Source organism: Labrus mixtus, chromosome 1 (assembly GCF_963584025.1).
Source record: "Labrus mixtus chromosome 1, fLabMix1.1, whole genome shotgun sequence".
Taxonomy (NCBI): Eukaryota; Metazoa; Chordata; class Actinopteri; order Labriformes; family Labridae; genus Labrus; species Labrus mixtus.
In genome coordinates this window covers 30,689,387-30,713,956 of record NC_083612.1, presented here as the reverse complement: position 1 = coordinate 30,713,956, position 24,570 = coordinate 30,689,387, and the positions used below count along the sequence as shown (strand labels likewise).

At 39.0% G+C, this 24,570-nt stretch overlaps 1 protein-coding gene across 1 annotated transcript in view; it reads left to right on the top strand.

Moving 5' to 3' along the window:
- The window catches only part of LOC132977394 (CUB and sushi domain-containing protein 1-like), a 455,723-nt gene extending 433,443 nt beyond the window's left edge, over positions 1–22,280 (top strand). Inside the window, exons 63-75 of the mRNA XM_061041929.1 lie at positions 654–827; positions 962–1,028; positions 1,698–1,804; positions 5,710–5,783; positions 7,046–7,157; positions 7,371–7,550; positions 8,017–8,079; positions 8,672–8,833; positions 10,611–10,723; positions 14,291–14,378; positions 14,633–14,759; positions 16,217–16,279; positions 18,859–22,280. Coding sequence (XP_060897912.1) covers positions 654–827; positions 962–1,028; positions 1,698–1,804; positions 5,710–5,783; positions 7,046–7,157; positions 7,371–7,550; positions 8,017–8,079; positions 8,672–8,833; positions 10,611–10,723; positions 14,291–14,378; positions 14,633–14,759; positions 16,217–16,279; positions 18,859–19,018 — 1,490 coding nt within the window. The 3' untranslated portion in view covers positions 19,019–22,280. The remainder of the gene's footprint in view (positions 1–653; positions 828–961; positions 1,029–1,697; positions 1,805–5,709; positions 5,784–7,045; positions 7,158–7,370; positions 7,551–8,016; positions 8,080–8,671; positions 8,834–10,610; positions 10,724–14,290; positions 14,379–14,632; positions 14,760–16,216; positions 16,280–18,858) is intronic.
- Positions 22,281–24,570: the final 2,290 nt, after the last annotated feature.

The following is a 24,570-nucleotide window of genomic DNA, read 5'->3' as shown; positions in this document are numbered from 1 at the left end:
GAGCATTGTTCTAATTGTTGGTTTCTTATCTTCCACATCTTAGGGCTACATATCCACCAGGGACAAGTCTTAACTGCTGTTTTGTTGTCGGGACTTTGACAGTCTGAGAGCTCATCAAATTATGTGTTGCTCATGTATTTGTTTGTTCTGAAGATACAATTATAGATGAAAGAACATTTTTTAAATGAGGTATATAGGAGCAGTATTAGCCATACTGTCATGCTATGTCTTAAACTGTCAGTTTTGTACAGCTAGCTGCAGTCTCTGTGTAAAAAAAAGTCAAAGAGGTGTTCAGTTATTCACTTGCCAGAGCCTACATGGAGTATACTCTTCATTGCATGCTGTAGAAGCTAATGCAAGCCAGATAGGATTACATTCAACAAAACACACATCCAGTCACAGCCAGCAGCTGTGTTTGGAGAGTGGTAAACCGAGCACCTGGTTGGGAAAACATGCAGATTTATACAAACAAGTTTACTCACTCAACACGCACACAGTGATGATGCAGAGATTCCAAAATAGAAGTTTCAGCTCATAAGGTAGCAGTGTAAAAGAAACAGTGAACCACCATGATGTCCATGCTGAGCTGTGTTGATCGACATCATACATCACCACTGGCTCTGTTGCTAATCTTTGACATTTGTGTGTTTCAGTGATCCAGTGTGGACCTCCTCCTCAAGTGCATCACGGGACAGTTGAAGGAACCGACCATTCATGGGCATCAAGTGTTAGCTACAGTTGTTTCCATGGTTACCAGTTGTCCACTCCTGCCGTGTTAACGTGCGAGGGCAACGGGACGTGGACGGGGGACATCCCAACATGTCTGCGTATGTTTGCTCTCCTTCACTAACTAAATGACCTGAAACTTTAACTGATGCACATAATCTTTTTCCCAATCAACGTTTTCCTTTCTGATAAACACAAAGAAGAACTTCTGACTTCATCTGTTCTCTCGTTTCAGCTGTCCTGTGTGGTGACCCTGGCTCTCCTGGAGGTGGATTCAGAGAGGGGAACATCTATTCCTACCGGTCAGTAGTTGAAACCTTTACCAGCTTAGACAAACACTGTTTTTTTTTCATGTTTAACTATGATGAGTGGACAAAAAGAGCAACAAAAGAAGGCTCCAAGAAGGCTTTTTGGTAAAACTTGTCTTCATTAAAACAACTTGCACACATATTGTGGCGGCCTGCTGTGACTGAGATTTTGAAGCGAAAGCAACCCTCTGTGCACGATAACTAATTACCATACTAATTTTGTCACTCTAACAGAATTGTCACTTTTTCCTGTCCATTAATTATGCATAAAGATACTGCTTGTAATCAAACAAGATTTGTGAGGCATGTGCTTCACATTTGATGTGTTTTCAAGTAAAAGATGAGGTCTGTCTTAACTGTTAAATTCTTCAGGAAGTCTTGTTTGTTCTCTCAAGGTTACCAAATGTTGAAAAGTAAATCAGATGAGACATTTTTTGACACGTCTCATGTCTGGATGATAGGTTGAAACATTGCAGGGACAAAACAGATTTCCTTTTGAGAACTGAAACGTGAAAAATATCAAGTGAAGTGGTTTATTCAAGAGGTGCTTTGTTGTACATATCAACCACTTACTTTTCTACGGACACCAAACACAAAGTAAAAGAGGAAATAAAAAAAAATATATTTGATTCAATCTTGTTATTTTTGTTTGTTCTCATACAGGTCTGAGGTTAGGTTCTACTGCCATACACCATACTTGCTGGTTGGATCTGCGGCAAGAGTTTGTCAAGCTGATGGGATTTGGAGTGGTCATCAACCGGCCTGTATAGGTAATTAAATCATCCTACCCCATGAACACTCAACAACTTCTGCAATTTAACACTTTTGGTTGAATTCACAAAGAATGGATTGTGGTCAACTCTCTCTCTCCTTCCAATCCTGCGTTACGGCTCCAGACACTCCCTCCATACATTTAGAGAGAATATGCCTGTAAATGCCGGGAGGGTTGTGCATCAAAAAGCCTTGGACAGATTTAACCCCTGATAATAACAGCAATGCCAAAGTGATACTTGTAGGCAGTATTCGCAGACATTTTATTTTTAGATCACATGAATGTGGAATAGTTGTAATGGTCATTAGACGTCTGAGCGTGACCATGCTTTTGAATACCTTGTGGTCGTTACATCCAACTCTCAGCAGAAGTTAATGATCCCTCCCTCATCATCATGGCTCTGAGTACTGGTGTTTGTGACTATAACGTTTATTGCAGTGAGGCACATGTACATACTCAGAAGCCAAATGTTCCCCCAAATGTATCCATAATGATTGATTTAAAAGTTCATACAGCAGAGGGGCACAGAGACGCTATTTGCTCTGCAACATAGTTTTGGGTGAATTCAACCCTTTGCTTGTGCTTTGAGAATTAAACAGCTTGAGGATTCCGAAGAGCCACACAATCCTTTAATACATTTGAGCCATGATCGTTGTTTTAGACTTTACTGTAGCTGTGTATCATACCACTTGACTAGTAACTTAAAGATTACAACATTGATGTCTCCTGCTCCCATTACAGTAGAATACATTTATCCTGACATATTTGTTGGCGTTAATGAAACCAAGTCAAAATGTTGTGATTTATAAGTAGTAAAAATGCTCCATCTTAACTGACGAGAAATAACTGGAGATGAATCGCATTTCTCAGCACCAATATGAAAGTAAGTAACATACATCTGCGATCAATGCTCCTAACACTCTTCTCCATCACACACAGAAAACCTACGTTAACTTAATATACATTACCAGAATCAACAGATTGTTTATATAAATCCTTGAAATACAACATATTACACTCCTTCCAAATCTATAAGGAACAGACATTTTGTCGACCGTAAAAAACATTTCTTCAACAAGCTATAACTAAAGTGAATGTCTGATTACTGGTCAACAAGATTGTGGAACTTATTCTTGTGCATGATTTAGCATTAGTATTCATGTGAAGATCGAGCTGTAGATATTATCCAATCAATGCATAATGAGTGTAATTATGATGTCAGCAGTTGCTTTCTTTAGAGATTTGGAAAGATGCCCTCTATGTTTTGAAAAGATAGATCAATATTTTTGTAATAATGTTCTGTATGCATGTGGATTATAATGGAATAAGATGTGGCATCACAATAAAGAGCAGGGTTTTTTTATTGCTCATCTAACATACAAAATTGCATCTGCATTGTAAACATAATTATAAAGTCTATCTATGTTGGTGCCAATATGCCGTGATCAGAAAGCTCTAGAATTACTTCTTAGCCCTAGTTCTTTGAACATTGCTGCTTTGTTTAAGTTTTTTTCCTATGCATTTTAATAAGTAGAAGCTCTTACTTTGATGGAAATTTAGAAAGAACGTTTAGTAATATACTCCAATGCATCTGCATCTATTGGCAACCCCAGTAAACAGATGACTTCCTTGGAAACCAGTGACTGTAAGGAAAGTCTGGTTGAGAACCAAGAAGAGACTGTTTGTGCCAACAATGACCAGTGATCCCCACTGGGTCTTTTACAAGAGAGCACCAAGCAAGCTACATAAAAGATAATGAGGAATCCTTCAGAGGCTCTTGGGAAGGGATGGGAGACTCACCTGGTTGGACTTAGTGGTTAAAGAAGGAACAAGAATATGTACAGAGATTAGGATCAAGCAAAAAGCCAAATGTCTCTGCAGGAAAACCTTCATGATTCTACAAGAGTTAAAGATATATCTCTACAGGTAAAAGAGTTATTCAACAAACGTGACAAACAGCCCAACCAAGCCGGTGCTGTGAAGAATTACATGACACAAGATTATTTATGCCTTGGTTTTGTCTCAGTTTGACAAAGACCTGTACAAAGTGCTTGAAGTTGCTTAAGCAGGAAGGGAAATTGACTCACTGACAGCAATCTACATCTTAGCCAAAGAACTGTCTGGAATAATGCCCACAACAGAGCACTAGGTAAGGAGATTAAAGAAGCACAAAAAAAGTTGGAATCAAAGAACTCACAACCACCGCATGAGAACAACTGATCAGAGCAAGAAAAGCAAAGATGGTGGACAAATGCTGAAGGGGGAGCCAAATCAGTCCAACTGATAAAAACCCTGTGTCACTTGACGATATCAGTCCATGGAGAAAGAAGCTTTAAATCAGGAAGTGGAAAAGTTTGCCATGTCTTCTGAAATCCACCAAGAGTCGCTCCCTACTAGAAAATCAACCTTTGCACCACCAATAACTGAACAATACCCCCAAGACAGAAACCCCATCCTGGAGAGAGGTTCAGGAAGTTGCCAAGCACTCGAGATCTTCATCTACCCCAAGTCTCAGTGGTATACAACACAAAGTAAACAAGAAATACCCCCAACTCCTCTGAAGGCTTATGCAGCTTATTCTGAGAATTGACTCAGGGCATGTTTCCAGTTAGCTTGCAAAGACCAGAAGAATGCTTCGTCCCCAAAGAATTGAGCTCCACACTGATTTTTAAACCATCTCTTAGCTCAGTGTGGAGTAGAGTTATTTCCTCTCAATGTGCCTGAAGGATGAGCACATACATGACCCAAAACAGATACGTTGACACATCTGCTCAAAAAGGCGTGTTGTTAAACACGTATCTCTGTAAAGGAGCACACAATAGTCCTGGGCCAATTTATCCAGAAATCCAAGGAGAGAAGAGGCAAACTCAAGTTCGTCTGCACTGTTGCATATGGATCTATTTCCCATAATATGCCGTAGACCAATACCACATTCCAAAGCACATCCAGAGCCCAATCACAAATTACTTTGCAGCATTCAACAAATTCCAATCAGGTCAAAACTCAGGGACAGCTCATTGAGAGTTTGGGATAACATGGTGCAGCACTCTTTCATCTTGTTTGTCTTGTGAATGAATCTCAGTATGTCATCAGAGTCCAGAGGGACAAAGACCATAACAGGAGGTCTTCAGACTACAGTCAGTGGACTCATGGATGACCTTGCCATGACCTGACTAATCCATATGCAGTCAAGATGGGCTCTTAATCAAAGTCACGGCATGGGCAAAGATGACATTTAAGCCTAAAGAGTCTAGTTGTCTGATTATCCAGGAGTGCAAACCAACAAGCAGGTTCAAGCCAATTGTCCAATGGGAAGAGTTTGAGACGATACATCAAAATCATATCAAATGCTTTGAAAATGATATGTCGATCTGATGGATACAAACAGCGTGTCTCTCGTGGCTAACCAAGTTGACGACTTCCTGATAAAGATGAACTGCTCTGGCTTTCCCTAAACAGCAGGGCAAGCACTGGATTTACCAACAAAGCATGCTTGCTAGACTTATGTGACAGGTTACACTGCATGAAATGTATATGATGATTTATAACCCGCTTCCTAAATGATCTGAACCCACCCATGCCAACCCCTTGAGAACTTGATTTTTTTTAGGTCCAGCTTCCCATCTGCTCTGTATACAGAAATACAAAGTTGATCAATTCTGACTTTGCTTGACAGTTCAAAAGGAAACATCATCCTTTTAACTTTACTCTATCTGTCTGTTGATATTTCTTAGAAATAACTTTACATGTGTAAAAAATCCAACAAAAACAAAGTTGATGATGCTCTGAATTTGAAATGAAAAGCACTTTTCAGAACAATTTCCGGTTGCTTCTTTTAAGTATGTGATGATTATAAATAGATCTAATTGTATAACTCTATGTTTGTGTGTGTTTTGACTGTAGACCCAGCTTTTAACAACTGTCGTGATCCAGGAACTCCAGCCTATGGTATCCCAGTCATGGCCCAGGGATTACAGGTGAGAAATATATCGCTGACTGTATATTATTTTAAAGTTGGTTATGTTAAAGAGTTTAAAATCTGAACTTGACGAGGAGCTGTCAAATGAAAACGTAGCAGAAACACCTCTAAGTACCCCATTTCAAACATTTCATCAGCACTCTACCACTCTTATGTGATCAAAGGATGCACCAAGGCAAAGGAAATGAAGTTGGAACAATGCACGTAGGATGTCTAAGTGCATGAACATTAAACTCCAGCTGGGATACAATGGACCTCAAGTTCACAAAGGTTTTCAGTCGTAATAAGAGTCAATTAAACACTTGACATGCAGGTCAAGCCGCTCAGACTACCAGGGTAAGACTTCATAGCAATATTACCGTTTGTCCTTGGGACAGGCCTTCTAAAGCAATGAAAAGAACCATGTGATGGCATATGTTGGCCATATCATTCCAAATGGAAACTAAGAAAACATGGTAATCCCTACATGTTTGAAGGTATAATTGGATATTACTCGCATGTCTTTTTTCCACTGATATCTCTCCAAGGACAGGAAGTGGTTATCACCCACATTGTGCAGAACTAAAAGTAGAGCATCCACTAACAGAGCCTAAATTAAAGAAGGAGCGACATGTTGCTTCATGTTTTGTTTGATCCTAAAAGTTAGCAGTGAGTTAAAATGCTTTTATTAAACAACTATCTAGGGGTGATCCTATATAGTCGAATCTTCATCGATTGGCTTGAGAGATCCTTAGTCAACTGTCAGTCTCACTAGCATCATTCCATTCCAGATATATGGGGGTTTTTAATGCCAAATTTTATATAGATTTGCCTGTTGTCTCCAAATAAATCATGACTCATTGCCTATCTTGGTATAAATATCACCTTATTAATACTTTTAATGCAATTCTGAAAACCACTAGTACTTTAAATCAATCTTTTTACTGTGTGCATGAGGAAATCACCCTGAAGTATTGATTGAAGAAGCATATCCATGTTTTGAGATTTTTATTGGCTGATGTCATTTATTGAGATGTCAGTCCTCCGCACAGTCGTATGTAATTGGCCTTTAGAACAGGGGGAAGCACCTCCTTTCAAATCAGGCTCCTGTTGACTGTAATACAGTATGAGGTGTCATTGAAAGGTTAGCGATGTGAGAAATCTGACCAATCAGGTTCGACTATGTAAATCCTTAGTTGGGGATAGGCCTACAACTATCCCTTGCTGTGTAGTGTGGCAGTGGATAAAGAAAACATTCTATTGTGATTTCATATCATATAGGTTGGCAGTAAGATTTCTTTCAAGTGTCGCAAGAACTACCACATCCTTGGTTCCACTACAAGAACGTGCTTAGAAAACCTTACCTGGAGTGGAACTCAACCTGAGTGCATAGGTGAGAAATGACTTTATTATTACTCTTTGTTCTAGTGCTACACTTGTGCATTTATCGTAGTATGTGTTCTTTTAGTTTGAGCATTTTTCAGATAGTTTTCAGATATTTTTGTTGTAGATGTTATGTGAAGTCTTTCTCAAAGATTATTTTGGTGTAATGTTAAAGAAGAAGAGCCCAATGTTGGTGTGTAATTTTCTCTTTCCCATCTCTCAGCACATTCATGCAGACAGCCAGAGACGCCCAGTAATGTAGATGTTCGATCTATGGACCTGCCTACTTTGGGATATACGCTGATCTATACCTGTCAAGACGGATTCTATCTAGCTGGGGGATCGGAGCACAGAACCTGCAAAAGCGATGGGAGATGGTCAGGCAAACCCCCGCTGTGTAAAGGTATACAGATCATATCTATGCTTAAAACGTGCCAATGTTGAGCCTTAATTCTAAACTGGATGACAGAAGCCGCTACAAGATAAATACAAATAGTCATCCAGATATTGCCGTGCTGTCTTAGATCAGCCTCAGGGATAGCATGAGCGCCGTTTGGATGTCTCATTTCTTTCCCAATTACATAATCATTGCCATATCTAGTCTCAAAAACAAGGAGCAGATGGCTGTGAATACTGAAATGTATGACAACAAAACAATCAGGTTTGTGACCTGACAGGAAACAATGCCAGATGTTTACTGCTTTGCGTTTCAATCTTTTTTTCCACCCGTGTGGATTTATTTCTTTATAAACAAATACTTTATTGTCAGTTTCATCCATCATCTATTCTCAACCCTGTTTGTATTAAGTACACTTCAATTATGATAATGGCCATGTGAGGAGAAGAACCCATGCTGATCTTTGTTTCAGTCGGAGTAAAAGTCAATCCTAAAGGCAGAGGAGAGTCAGATGTCCAGAAGAACAAGATTCGAGGTATGCAAATGAAACAAAGACACACATACATTTTTCACTTCCCAGCTTACTGGATCTTCATCGTCGTGTTTTTTAATAAACCGGATTGTCACAAAGTCTTTCCCAGAGAGCAATGGCTGTTGTTTGAGGAGGTTATAATGATTGTTGACTGCAAAGGTCTTCTGTCTAGACAAGGAGTCTCAGACCAAGTGAATAAATCAAAGTAAACATTAATGCGCAACACTATGTAATACCCTGTAAGTTTTGAAGTAAGATTTGATCATCAATATGTGCATTTAGAGAAATCCAGTGAAAGGAGAGTGGGGTTGTGCAATCGTTCCAAGAATACTGAGTTTTGAAAAAGTCATATTTATAAGCAAGGGATTCAGACAGTCTGAGACCTACCTACAACAGCAGTGAAATATGAGGGAACAAGAGGTCAATTTGATTTGTCTGTAATTTGATCCAGGGGCTTACATGTAACTCTGGTGCTGACCATTTTGTTTTGGTGTTTTGGTGTTTGTGCTCACACTTAGAGCCAGCAACATTAGCACCTGTGTTATATTGTTGATTTATATTTCCTCCTTTGTTTGTTTTTGTGTGTACATTACAGTTCCAGTGGACGTGTTCTCTCCAAACTCGGAGTGGAGCGGTTTTTACGAGTATCTAGGGAAGAGACAAGCCACCACATTTACAGTTACTGGGTTTAATGCTACGAGCAGCAGAGTTAACATCACACTACTGGAGACCAGCGGAGTGTCAATCAGACTGTCAGGTACAGAAAAATCAATCAAAATGTTTATTTAAGAAAGACCTTTAATGGGGCACCAGTAAGCCTCGCCTAGCCTAGCAGTTAGTTCTTTGTATGTACAGTGGTTGTGGTCCACATGTCATTCTCCATTCTTCATCTACCCAGTTTTCTGAATAAAGACAAAATAAATCTACATAAGCAAAGACTTATAAATACATTGTTAAAATTACAATCAAACTTGATGACACATTACCGAAAACTGATTATGTTTTCACATTTCTGCATCAGTTGTTCTTGCTTTCAGAAACCTGTTAGAAATGATCAAAGTCATTTAACATTTGTGAAATTAAAGAAATTCTTTCCCCAGAAGACACAGAACAAGTGAAGTTGATAAAGAGAATGTGCGGGGAAACTTAATTTCACTTGCTTTGTATATGTCTTACTGAGAAGGAGTTTTATAACGCCCACCTTTACAATCCAGGAGTCAAACATTTAAAATGTAGGTTTAAAATGCAGTGTAAATATCGTGAACAATAGCTCATCCGAGTCGTTCATTAATAGCAGGTTAATGAAGATGCACCTTTATTTCACACTTATTAATGAGGTAACAATGAGATGTGTGAGTCATTTGGCAGTATCTTATATATTACATATGTGTTGATTTTGAAGCTTTGGGCATTCACATGCAGCATGTCAGAAAATAATACACAGGAACTATAGAGCATACAAAGACTGTCAAGTGATTCTTTATATCTTCAATAATTTACCGTGCTATGGGCGCCTTATGGGACATAATTGACAGGCAGGTCCACTGCAACCTTGCACCTTGTGAGAGTGCAATTCAGAATCACAGCAGCAGTCGAAAGGAAGAAAATTATAGCCTGAGCAACACAGCCTCCCTCAGCAAATCAGGATTGTTTTTCATGCATATGAACCAAAGATATGATTACATTAGTGTTTATTATAAGAAGGCACAATGCACATTAATTGACATGATCACTTGGGTCAATCATGTAAATGAGCGGGATTTAGCCTTGAAGGCAAATTTTTATTTGAAGTCCTTTGCTTTTTGAAGGTTCATGAAAAATGAGTACAATACAAATACAAAATAAAAAAAACAAACAAACATAAAATAACATCAGCTCAAATACATTGTCACAACCTTTGTTGCTTCATGAAAATGAAGCATAAAAAAAAGATCGAGCTGCGGTCTTGAGTAAAATCCTTCAAAATAAAAGTGTCTTTGGCACCTGAGAAAAACTGTCTGACTTTCCCAGCGACACACGTGTATGTTTTGACATTTTACAATGACATTTCAGAATCAATAGTTCTGCTTGATCCCAGGGTCGTGACAGAATTTCTGCAGGTGCGAGACTTGGGCTCATAAAAAAAATGTTTTCGTTTTAAATCTGTGATATTTCTCATAGACGGACTTGTCAAATCCAACAGCCGTGTTGGCACCATAGTTAAGCAAGTAGAGACACGTAGCTGAAGGCTAGTGTCACTTTTTCCCCACTAATGTGTCATGTTCTCGGTAAAAGAAATAGAGTATGATAATTTGAAATGCCAAGGTGTCTACTTTTCTCTGTTTGTCACTCAACTTGTCTGTCTATCTGCCTACAAACCTGTCTGTCTGTCTTTTTGTTTTTCAACTTCCCATTGTGACTTTGCCCCAATGGCTTCCTCTTTTGCCTACTGAATGTGAAGTCTTGGGGATTTAGATTAAAACAGGTAAGGGAGATAGACCCATTTGTTGTGCCTCCATAACAATTGCACTCTCTATATACATTTGTGAATCCAGGTACCTATAAATCAGAGGAAAACCAGCTGCTGCTGAAGGTGTACCAGGTGAAGGGGCCCACAGAGCATTACCTCAGCAAGTTTAAGAATGACAACTGGGCTATGGATGGATATGTAAGTCACCATGTGTCTCTTTGTGAATCATCTAAATAATGATCCGTACATAAATGTGGATATTTTTGGACAACAGATTTGTTAAGAAAGGATACGAACAAGTCGTTAAAGCCAATAAACGATACATTTTAATGAATATCCCGCCCTAATGCAGAACTAATGTTGCAATGTCGACGCCGCATTACTCAGCCCCCCCACCCACTACTCGGAGAGGTCTCACGAGAGTGCTGTATTGAAATTCCAGACAAATCCGCAGCCACATTATGCAAAACAGATTTAGAAATACAAAGAGGCCTAATTAACATCTTTTCAAATAGAGGACAGATGTGGTTTAGCAAAAAGCTTTGTTTTCCATGACAAAGGTGCAGGAAATAAGTTATTCCATTAAATTATTAACAGTAGATGAAGCTGAAATAATCCAGTAAATATCTATGTATGCATTTGCTAGAATGGAAGACTTATTCCTCTCTGAGTCTATCCAACATGTTTACCGTCTTCTTCACAGTTATATGCTGTATGAGGTGTATATTTGAAAAAAAAAGGGGATACAGAAAAAGTCAAAAGGGAAAAGAAGAATAAAAATAGTCCATCCCAGACCACATTGTCCATCATTTCCATAATTCCACAGAAACGTCTCGTTGTTTTTGATTGTTCTTCTAATTAAGTAGAGGGAAACTAGCTTTAATGACCATCTACTGTCACGCCCAGATCTGATAAATAATCTAAATGACATGCTCATTAATATCAGGCCGCACTTTATTGCACTATTGTTCAATATTTAGAGAAGTTTCGTCAGTTCAATGTGTATGGACCTCTCAGAGCCTGTTGAACCTTTCCTATAAAGGACAGAGAGACCTGGGTGAAAAGCCACTTTAAGTCTGCATGTAGGTTTGTCTATTTGGAAGCACTGTGCCTTTTTACTGTTCTCATAATTTTGTTTGATTATCCTGTAAATGGCTCGGTTCAATATGACAATGAACCCTCTATTTTCTATACTACTGCACATAGCTCCGTTTTTATCAATGAAGAAAAGCAGTCTGATAAATATGCACTCATTTTGTATTATTTAGATAGAGCTTTAGAAATCAATGTCAACATAAATGTCTTTACATTGTTAACCAGAATAGATTAATCATAGAGGTTCAGCCGCAGCCAGAAAATCGACAAGCAATATCACTTTGTGTCTATGTCAACAAGGGAACTCTGAGCTTTGGGTGGTTTGAGACTACACAAGATTTGGTTTAACTGCAATCCGTACGAGAAAGTACAACCCCAACTGAGCGTGCCATAGAAGTGACCTCGTCCTTAATGATTCAACTTTGGGTGGAGCCTTAGGTTACATTTTGCACATTGAATCTGACATCTTCAGATTTTGTATCTGACTGAAATACCAGCCAGCAACACTTCATATACTTTATGCGCTTGTTCATGGTCTGTTGGGGTTTTGTTGCTCCTTTCCTGCTCATTGGGGGAAAAAAAGGTGCTATAGGAAATGTGTAGGCACATCAAAGGAACTATACAACAACATTAGATCTGGCACCTTCACATCATCTGCGTGAGCGATCCGCCAGCAACACCTCTAGCATGCTATCCACAGTCTCCCCATGGCTGTGGTTTGCTTCTTCATGCCTGTTCATAAAGAAATAGGTGATAAAGTAAACGCGTAGGCACGGCACAGGCTGGAATAATCATCCTCTAAGTGAACTGTAAACAGAAGAGGGAGACTGGAAGACAGAGATCTTGCTAATAAAGATACATTTAAATGATCCCGTTTCTACCTACTTGCTAGATTGCTTGGCCAAGTCTTGAGTCTCGAGAAGAACGATACAAAACCAGTGCCAGTGTTTATATTCAGACACCTGAATGACACCGGTTTGTTGTGTTCTCGTCATTGAAGGTCCAGAGTAAGATTCAGTTGTCTCATTTGCAAAACCCCTAAATTGAAGCTTTTGTCTTGGTCTCAGACATTGTTGAATATCTGGACTGTTTTCATTGTAGTTTAAAGGAATATGACCGGATTAGTGCAGAAACACACATAACATAACTCACCAGTCCACATGTTTCTAAAGTATTCAAGTGAATGCATTCTTCATTGTGTGACCATGTGTCTGATGAACACTGACAGAACACTGACAGAAAATATTTAAGAACCACTACTTTAGGGGGAAACCTTACGCTGGCTAGACGCTGCTCTCTGCAGAAATTCTTCCTCACAGCAGAGGCTCGTGAGATTACTTCACTGTCTTACTGATCCAGAGAGTGAACCACTAACACCCCATCACCCGCTCACCATGAAATCTGTTGCAGCCATAAGTATTGTGGCATCATAGTCAGTGTCTTGCAGAGAAATTCTGGAGTGGTTTGAAAAAAATACCTTTCAAATATTGCTACCAGACAACACTGGTGTAATCAAAGACGACACACTGAAGGTCTGGTAGCACAGTCATGGAAGAGGAAGGTGATCTGCCATGTAAATTTATAGAGACAGTGAGTAACTAAGATGGACTTGTTGGGACGGGTAACGATTTGCATCAGAGACCAGAAGATGGGAAGGGAGGGACAGAGTTCCTACAAGCCATCATTTCTTAAAAAGTATCTAGAAAGAAATGAAGGACAGAAATGAAGGTAGATGTTTTGGGTTTCCTGTTTAGTGTAGACTTTTGAACTTATTCTGATATCATTTTTGAAGAAGGGACTTTTTGAAGATGATGCCTACAACTGGGAAAATTGATTACAATTTTAGTTTTAAGGACTGGGGTCAGGAAGGAGGCCTTGGGTGGGGAGGTTGTAAAAGATAGGGAGCAGGAGTGGAAGGAGGACAGAGGGAAGGAAAGAGACACTTAGACAGCCCATTCATCATGCGGAAGATGACTGAAGGAGTGAGGGAGGAGGAGAGCCAGGCTGATAATGGCCAAGTTGTGAATCCTGAAAAGCAATCTTTTTACAGTTAGAAGAGAAAAGTTTGGGCTGGTCGATGTGTGGGTGTGGCATTGCTGCTGCATTTGACTTTCATGGGAACACTGAGGGGCAGGAGGAGGGAGTGGGGACAGGGGCATGAAAAACCTGACCCAACATAGACAACATATTGTGCATTTGGTGTTCCAGTGTTAAAAAGTGTTAAACATTAAATGGAAGATTGTTTTGATCATCAAGAAGACTCAGTGCTTCATAAAAAAATGAAATGTTCCGGTACAGAAGTAGAGGACTGTATAAAAGACTTACTTTTACTGTAATCCCCAAGGATGACAACATTAAGCTGACTACTTTTAGCTTGATGTTGTCATCCCTTTGCAGTCAACTCTATACGAGGGTAATTACATATTCGCCTGTCTGTTCTTAAAAATATTATCTCCCTAAACCACACCTGTCTTATGCATCATGTTTTTGACACTGTGATTATAATGCTGGAATAAGAACGCATTACTAGAGACTTCCTCTGATGGGTTTGGTTGACAGGGCTGTATACCATCCTCCGTACTACCCCTGTGTCAAACTATAACTTTTTACCTCAAACATGTCATACTTCTATGCAAAGAGTGTATATTAAATATAAGTGTTTATCTTCAGGTTACAGCAGAATCCGACCAGAAGACGTTCGTCTACCAGGGGCATATTCACAGCAAAGACTTTGGCAAGTTCCATCTGACGAGGCAAGGTAGGTTTGCCTTTGACATCACCACTCTTTACAACCAATCAAATACAAATGAAAGTGAGACTAATATCTTCAGTCAAACTAAAGCAATTTGGATTTTATTTGTTAGTTTTTTGTAAAATAAATACAATTAGAGTAAACACTGGAAGCAAAGAGAAAGTATGCTGACTAATGATGCATGAAATAGCTAATACAAAATGTAAGGGTGGTAACCTATGTTTTCATGCATGTGGCTTTAATTCTATCTGTATCCCCAGGCCCTGTAACCATGGCAATGGATCCATCCAACCCCTACACAAACAGCAGCTCTGTGGCAGCAGCCATCTTAGTTCCCTTCTTTGCCCTCATCCTGTCGGGATTTGCTTTCTACCTCTACAAGCACAGGTAAGCTATACGCTCAATGTAAATCCATCAGAGAAAAACACAGCTGGAGCTGGAGTAGAATACCAAACAGGTGTTTGCCTTTTGACTTTGGTAGCTGTTTCTAGCATTGATGTCCTCCGTCAAACATAGTGTTAAAGTAGATGTTTAAATTGAGAAAAGGGGAAAAATGGTGAAGTGAGTTGATCTTAAACAGGTCTACTAAATAAATAAGAAAAACATTCATCCTAAAAGATTTCCTTGTGCAGATATAACTTCTTAATTTGCAGTTTTTTATAGGTTCATTATACATTTGTATTCTGCCCCACATATTCGTTACTTTCTGTATCAAATTCACTAATTCCGTCTCTACACTTCCTTGAAGCACCTCGTCTCTCTGGGTTGTATTTTGATGAACATCTTATTACTTCTAGCTTGTAAATTTAGTGGAAAATAATGAAGCATCTCATTCTGTCAAAGTCTAAAATCTGTAGTTTGTTTAAACCGCTTGTGTGATGGGAAGATACACAACCCATGAGAAACACATCAACAGCAATCTAACTAATCTGAGTAATAATGAACTTCTGTTTGAGGATGAGATCGTTTAATTATTTTGCATATAAGATGAAAAATGTGTTTTTCTAGCTATAGGCGCGGTCAGACAAACTATTAACTTGTCAGCTTACATTTTTGACATGGCCAACCTCACACTTACTTCACAATGAGGGGCTTTAGCGTGAAGGGAATGATTAATCATTTATTTTTCTTTGAACATATAATTAATTGTCTTCTGTATTAAACTCATTTGAGGAGATGGCTGTTTGATACACTTTGGTTTTAAACTATTGAAATGTATTATGAGTTTTTATATTCACAGACATACCTAAACATAGTTTGAGCTCTTAAACTCAGATAAACTCAAACGCAGCATAAAAGTGAAATCTGATCGACCTTGGATATTAATTATTGTTGAGAGAAAGTTCACAAAGCGCCCAAAGATGCCAGATAAGTGAGAAATTGGGGGTAAAATGTTATCAATAAATGTTCCTGTTCAAAACGTGTGCAATACGCTACATCTAAGGGATAATCTGACTCCTGCACTACATCATTCAAAGTTTTATGAATTCATCAAACTAAAGTCACTTTCAATCATTTATCTGTTCATTTTTCATTTATTGCAGCTGTAGACATCAGTACATACATCATAATAAAGTGACCTGCTGTTGTTATGGAAACACAGCATGACTGTATTTCACATACTAGATAGTCCTGTACTTGTATCTGTTCTGACTAGTTTGTACAGTGAATCCTTTGAATGTTAAAATGATGATGCCATGTGCAGCTCCATGCAGATTTCCACATATGTGTGTTGAGAGTACATCCACACCAGCAGAGGGTTTTACTTGAGACTTGCTTTTAAAACCTGCTTGCATTGTTTAATGCTAGTTGATGTATATTAAAGCTGATGGTTGTATATGCAGGACATTGTCTGCTGACACAGATGACAATGAGAGACCAAAAGACACCTGGGGGCCTGGCGGCAGGTAAGACTGGCACCTGTCATGCATCTGGTTTCAAACAGCAACCAGACTTCCAGCCGCCGCCACATCCTCCGTCGAAACTCGCCGTTCCTTGTTTTTTTTTGTTTTTAGATTCTTTCTCATGCTGTTAAGTAAGGCTGCACTATTCTTATTGTCTGAACTGAGCTGAGTGATGTATGCTGACGTGAATCATTTATGAAATTCTGGAAAGTTTTACTCCTTACTTACTAAGACCAAGATTTGAAAATGAATTCAGAGGTGAATCAAACAAGGAGCTCCTTTAAATCAGCAGGAAGTCATATATTTAAAGCAGTGCAGCCATATTGTGTAATACAGCAGTCATTTGAAATAAGACAGAGGGCTGTTTCATTTGCCTTTTATCTCATTGTCATCTCTCTGTCAGCATGATGTCATCAAGAACAAATGCTGTTTTTTGCCCTTAACCTTCTTTACTTTCATGCTGACTTAGCAAAGTTAACTTTACTACACACCAACTAATAAAAATGCTTAGCCCAACATTTTTGCCAACCACTAGAAATAGAAATGCTTATCTATTGCAATGGTAATAGCGTTAATGGGAAACTAAAAACAAGGTGCGAGTGTGTGCTCGGTAGTTTCCTCCAGTTTCAGCCCATTCGTCTGTACAGTTCCTGAAATACTGTCTAAGCAATTATGTGTGCTGTTTTTAACACCAATAAAATTAACTTACTGCACCTACACCCACAACCAGAGACGAGTGCAGCGATTTGAACCTCTGCCACACAGGGAGGTCTACGGTGTGTGTTGGTGTGTGTGCAGTTTTGTAAAGTAATGGGTTGAGCATGTAGGGTAGGCTTAGTGGCTCCCCAGGGTTGTCTTTCTACCAGTGCTCACACACACGCACACACACGCACGCACACACACTCTTAATGAGGTCAGAGTCAAACAGCGTTACAGCTGCAGCACTCCTCCCTGCTAATAGTTCCACAGGGTTTGGGAGTAAGTGATTATATCTAACTGGATTATAGGACCTGATTATCCAAAAGTGTAATCTGCGACAAACAGACAAATTAGGAGGGAGCAGTTATATTTCACTGTGCATCCTTTTGAACCCTGCAGTAAATTCCTTAAAATACTCATTCAGGCATTTGGAGCAATAACATATTCTTTTGAACTAGAACCATTAGGTACCATTTCGCAGGTTGTATGCATTCACATATTACAGCAGCAGATGGGTTCTCGGGTGCAGAGCCACTGAAGCAGGCAGTTGCTATGGTTGGTGTTCTTACTCCTGCCATAATTTCCCCTGCAATTTGTAGATTTTTCACCAGAAAACTACTTGAACTAAGTTTGGGCCTATTAATCTCAAGGGGGAAATTGCCGACCAGCATGTCTAACAAGAAAAGCTTGAAGGACAGGGAAAGATATTGAAAGTGAACTTTCTGGATGAAACATTGGTTGCGGAACTAAGTGAGACTCGGACAATCATTTCCAAAATTATATTAATTGTTAATCTATCATGCTACATCCATGTACCGTTTTCACTATTGCATAATTAGAACCAGAATATTCTGCGTTTTCAAATGTATTTTTAAAAATTACACATTCTTTCTGTAGCTTTGTCTCATATCATTGACGTTTAAAAGGAAATGCAATGCAGATTACAACATGTTGCATATAGTCTGTCTGAATATAAAATATTTTTACTGTTCACACAGATAGATAAAGTCAAACTTTATGTGTGGACTTAAATGAGACCTGTTATCTTGCAGTCATTTATAAACTTTTTTGCGTAAAGCTTTATAAGGGGATTATAAAAATTGGGGGCAAAACTGCACAAGATCCATCAGACACAGAGTACATTAGCATCTAATGAGAGTCAGGTATCTGGCCACCTGACAAATGCAATCTAATGTTTCCTGGCCCTTTGGCTCTGATTTGATTCTCACAAACTGCTGCTAAATGCTCCACTTTTTTCCCACCAGTCACTGATTCACCGATTCTGTTTGGCTCTTTTCTGTTTTCTGCTGGCAAAGTAGCATACACCTGTAAGTCTATTTGCCAAAAAATTAGAACAAGTGAGCAAAATGCTGCATAGAGCTACAGTCTTCTCTGGCTGGCTTCAGCCCTGCCTGTGACAAACCAATAAGGAACTGAGTCAGTTACAAAAAAAAAAATTAGGTAACTTAAGTTAGTGTGTGTAGAAGATTGAAGCGACTAACCTTTTCATTGAAGTTTGCTGGTTACAGCTAATACACATGCATATTAAAAAAAGAACATCAGCAAAAATAACAAGGAAACTTCAAGGCAAACGTCTTTGATGATTAAATCCAAATTCCTTCATTGTCATTGCATGCTCATGCCGGACCTTAAAAACAAACAAACTCTAATGCAGACATCAGCACATATTAGCATTTCAACCTTGCCGTTGACAAATTTCCCTGAGTTTGTGGTTTACTAATCCCTTTTTGCTTCAGTGACCTCCTCTCTTTTGCTTGTATTCTGTTTGTTTCCAAATATAATACAACATTTTGTAAAGTTATCTATATGAAACCAAAAATCTGTGCTCAATACCAGTTTTTCCTTCTGATTTTGTTTTTCAGGACTCGCCCCAAGGTCCAGTTCAACGGCTATGTAGGCCATGAGAGCACCAATGGCCAAGCGTCGTTTGAAAACCCAATGTATGACACCAACATGAAACCTACTGAGGCTAAGGCAGTTCGATTCGATACCACACTAAATACAGTCTGCACAGTAGTATAGTCCAACATACCTACCACTACCTACACGGTGGTTCAGGTCAAACTCCCTGTCGCAGTCTGCGGAATGGTTTGACCAAACAGAGAAGAAGAGACTTATGAATTGGACTTGTCACCGTGGGCAGTCTGCGCTGTAGCTTGCTGGTCGTCTGTCAGCATAATCTTCACAGTGAAGCAGATCTGTTCTCCCTCCTACCTGAACAATGGCATCCCCTTCCTTTGTATTCTGAAAGAGTCAGAACTACTAGAAAGGGGACAGAAAATGGCAACATCAAATAACATGGAAAAACCATTGTTCAGGAGATCAGTGCTGGGACCAGAATTCTTCTTGAGCACTGTTGCTATTCAGACAACCACAGAATAATGGTTCAACTATTTGAACCTCTTCCAAGGTCCAGTGCCTGTTTAGGTAGGCAAAGTCAACCCAACCTCCCTATGGAAAGGCCAGACACAAATGGTCTCCAAATACCCTCGCTCCAACCTGAATAATAACCCCCAACCCCATGCCAAATTTGCAAAGTGGTATAGGCTTACTTACTCCCCTGCTGCAGGCCAGACAGGGGTACCCTGTTATACCCTCAGGGGAAGCAGATGGACTATTCTACCCTTTAACCGACTCAAGACAACACATAACACTTGGGTGGTTGCTTTGTCACCACAAAAAAAACAGAATTTGTGTTGGACCAACCCCCCCCCCCACTGGACTTCCATCACACTGATCTTGATAGTACTAGATCCTGATGTAAAGACAGCTCTTAGAGTCTGTTTTGGTAGAATCTAATATTGATTCGGCAGACTGCAGTGAAGTTGACATCCAAATGCAGTCAATGCAATGGCTCTTCCAGCCAGTCTTATTCCTTTAAAGCATCTGATAGTCTCATCCATCACTGGAAACTAGTTTAAGCTGCATACTAGTAGTGGTGGACCAGTGCCACACAAACCAGTCAAATACCATCTGCAGATGTTTAAATGTCCGTACCCTGCTTGGAGATTTTGTTTGATTATATGAAGCAGGACAATCACAGAGTTGGATAAGTTGAGTTTTCATTCAGTATTGGATTATCAAATAGGTCCCTGTGATTGTCTTTTCTTTCTGCCTCTTACTGTATTGCCTTTCTATGACAGTGTCTACCTGCAGTATTTGGCAATGTGTTCACCACGAACATACCAAATCAAGCATTTGCAAATGCTTTTGTTCCCAGGTTTAGTACAACAACCTGTGAATTGCTCTAGATGAGATTTAGAGAGTTTCCAATATTCTGTTGAGGTACTTCACACCTAAAATTGGTCCTGTTCACAACTGCCCATGCTTGCCCATGCTGGCAGACTGTGCTGAACAAGAAAACAAGACATTTGAGTTGCTGGGCTGGTGTACACAATGGACTGGTTTCCAGAGGCCTGTCTAACACAATCAAAGAATCGGGCAATGATTCTTGTTCTTGGACTAGCCAGCGTTTTGTGCTTGGTGGCTGAACAAGTGGAAGCCTGGAGGCAATAAGCTGTCAAGATCTTCGACTGCTGCAATCAGCTGTGGCCAAATCCAGGAAATGATGTGTCTTCTTGTAACTCTGGACATGATTATCAGTCAAGTGATGACTGATATTTTTTCTACAGTATACTCTCCAGCCGCAAAATCAGAAATAGATGAAGAGATTAACACACAGTGTTTGACTGACAGATATTAGACAGACGAACACAGACAAATGGACGGATAGAAATCTGTGAGTCGTGCTGGGAGAGAAAGACAAGGACAGATTGCTATGGAAACAGAGGCTAGGTGTCTCTGAATGTCCCTCCGACATTTTTCTTCAGTGAAGATATTGATGAACAGACTCAATGTTCAAAAACCCAGTGGCCCCATGGGACTTCCCAAACCACTGCTGCTGGGGAACCCCGAAATATAAACTTTATATAAACTCTTAAACCGCACAAATTTTGCACTAGTGTGTTTTTCTGACTGGGTTATGAAAAAAATGAATACTTTTTGGGTCTGAAATGGGTTTGAAAATGAGTCATTCAAAAAAGAGAATTTTATTCAAAAACTTCTATCTTTAAAGAGACAACAAAATGAATAAATACAGGGTTACAGAGTGTTTGTATATACACATTTATATTTCACACTCCCTGTTAGCAGTGACCACATGCTATTTTGTTGTTTATTTTTGTCACCATGACAACATGCTAGCCAACGAGGAAGTTGGGATGAGATTGCCTATTGACCTCTGAGCTTTTAGTGTCTGAAAATGACACCAATTTGTTGCCATTTCTAGAACAGTGGCTGTTTCTGAAAACTCATACTGGATACTGTTACTATACAGAAAAATAAAAAGGGAAGGCTCACATCTAAAACATTCAATATGGCCTACCTGACACTGGTGCCACACTGCTTGTTTTATTTACAGCCGTTAAACTTGTATTCTTTGAAGATGTTAAAACGGTACTCAAAGATAAAGTAATTATCTCAACATGAGCTTATTCGTCCAGTTGATCACCTCTAGTATAAGACAGTGTCATCTTTCAGAAACAACATGTGACTGTTTCTCTAACTCTTCAAAAAGATGTGTTGCAAGTTTCCACAAATGCTCATATTATCATGCATTATCCTCCAATTTGACATTTGACATTTGTGATGCACATGATCCTATTTGGACACATCTCTTTAAAGAGCTCACAGTTTACGTGTGATCTGTTTGAGAAGTGGTGACTTAAGACAAAGGCCAAACAGATTCAGTATGAAGACAACATGCACAATTATTGTTGTTGAGAGTTATCGCCCCACCGAGCCGCTTCATTGTTTGAAAAATACCTCGTTTGCAAAGAGATAGTTACATCCTGCTTATAAATGCTGGAACCTCACTGCTACAAGTACACAAGCTTTCCTGGTATTTTAGGTCAACACATCCACCAAACACCCATAAGTCTGCCGAATCCAAGAAAATTCACTGGCTTCAAATCACTTGCCAAGCTTGTTATTTCTCGCAGTGTTCTATTCTGAATATTTTTATTTTTCAAAAGATGCTGCACTTGGTTTAGATCACAGATGTAACTGCTTTCAGTGTGTGTCTTTGGGTGTCTTCAGGCCTGTGTCTTGTTTGTTTCACACTCCATGCACACCATACTGGCTCTAGGTTGTCACTTCAGGCAACCTGCATGATTTTTATTGTCCAAATGAATTTTCCTTTTATGTTCCCCCATGTTTCACTTGTGCATTTTCAATCCATAATGCTGTCATTCCTGCAAAAAATAGATCCCTACATCCATTTATTAACACACGTGGATTTCAAGTATCGAGTGGAGCATCTGAAAGTAAGATAATGAAAACTTATTGATGATGAAATGATGATTTTGGCTATGAAAACACAAATTTCTCAAATCAGAGAATGAATTTTCCCCAAAGCATAAATGCTGAAAAAAATGCTTGGCATGAAGAGGTTGTCATGTCTAATTTATCTGAAATAATTGGCAAATCACTCAAAAATTTAAGTTTCTATTCCAATTTTCATTGAAATTGAGTCACCTGCAGATCTGAATCCTGCAAACGAAATGCCCTGAAACAATAGCAATTATGTTGGGAGGCACGACTTCAGGATATTGCTGGAATTATAATATTTGTTAGCCTGTCATTCACAGACTCAGTGTCAAGGTCATGGCCAAACGGCACATACACGTACACCAGTGTGAGGCCCAGGAAATAATGATATGTAGATGTAGCTTTCAGTGTCAACAAGACAGATGACACATTCGAAATCTCTGCACAGAAATAGCGAGACAGCTGTAAACAACAGTGGAGTGTCTGCTCACGAGATAGTGAGCCTCCCCTCTACGCTGGAGTGCACCCAGTGCTTCTGCTTTAATTGATTTAATTAATTCAGCTGAGATTTCCTATGGAGTCAAGAGAGCATAATGGAGCCTGAAAATTAGAGGCTGCAAGGTTTCCACAGGCGTGATAAAAGGTCTCATTTTTAACAATTAATGACACAGATCTGATCTCCTTGTGCAGCCAAACAAGGCAATGTAGACCCCATATTCTCCTCACTTTGTCTGCCATGTAAAGATGAAATGTATTACGACAATGGTTTGATTCACATCCAACAGTTGGTGCACACCAGAATGTAATTATACTTACATTGTTTTGTAATAGTCCTTCCTACCCTTGCTTTTAATACCTGGATTTAAATACATTTAGACTTCAAACATGCTGAATCAGGATGAAGGGGAAGCCAGCCCTGGATTATTGGAGTGCAGGATTAAATCTAAACATACATTAAATAAAACACATAGTATAATGGGTAACCCTTTAAATTTATGTCAAAATATTCACCATTAACTAGTCACTTATTAGCATGCTAATTAGTACCGTACTGGCTGCTTATTAGTTGTTTATGACTCCTTATAAGTATCTTATTCTACATACTCTAAATCTAATGGGCCTTTAACCAGTTTTGTCCTCAATATCTCCTAATTACTGCTTATTAATATTAAGTTAGGAAGTTGTTGAACATGCATTATGATTTTAATATGCTTTTGCAATGGCCTGTAAGCTATAGATTATGGTCATAACAACAAAGGTGCTAATAAGCGCTTAATAATGACTAATAAGCAGCCAGTATGCTACTAATTAACATTTTAATGAACAACTAGTAAATTGTGAATATTGTGACCTTAATTTAAAGTCTTAACCCCCTATGAGGTAAGAACAATGAAGTTACTGTTTTAACAAAGTCAGGTCGCAAAAACAGATCCACAGTTTGTCCTGTTAACATGCAGAATGAACCAGATGTCGGGCTGATAGCTGACCATTCATTTTCTGGACTTTTTAATTTAAATTGATCAAACTTGAATGATTGGATTGGGGACAAAGACGCTCATAATCTACCCTGTAGTTTCTCACACTTATCAATAGTAGAGAATGGAGGTCTTTGTGGCCCGTAAAAAGATAATTTTTGTAGACACCATCTTCCAATAGTTGGTATTATCATGCAGGCAGAAAGTGTTGCTATTCGCTTAATATTTTATTAGAATTGACAAAAGGACATTTCCTTTGCTACTTGTCTTGAATTGCTATTCTTCATTTTTGTAGGAAACCATCTGAAACTCAATGGGGAAGCATATTCTATTAAAATATACATTGACTTCTGTCTCCTGAGAAGGGCTTCATGAAACAAATGTCAGTCTGTTTTTAAAAATGAGATAATTTTTTTCTGCACAAGACACATTTCCCTCTAAGATACCTTGCCAATCTGAATATTTTTGTTCTACCCACAAGACTTTCTTTTTTTAAATAGTTTAAGTAGAAGTTTCCATGTTTGTCCTTCATTTGGTATTGTCAGCAGTCCTAACTTTTTGAAAGAGCGACAGCTGGCTACGGGAGACTGACTGGTACATTTTAAAATGCCAAGGTTGTTTCTGCTTCCTCAACTGAGACTTTTTCAGTTTGCAAAGAAGTTACCACATGTGTCCCTCACCTTCTTTAAAGTGATTTCATCAGCAGGTTTTATTGAAACAAATGGAGGCGTCTGCAAGATGTAAAAAAAGAGCAGCTAAAACCGTAAATGT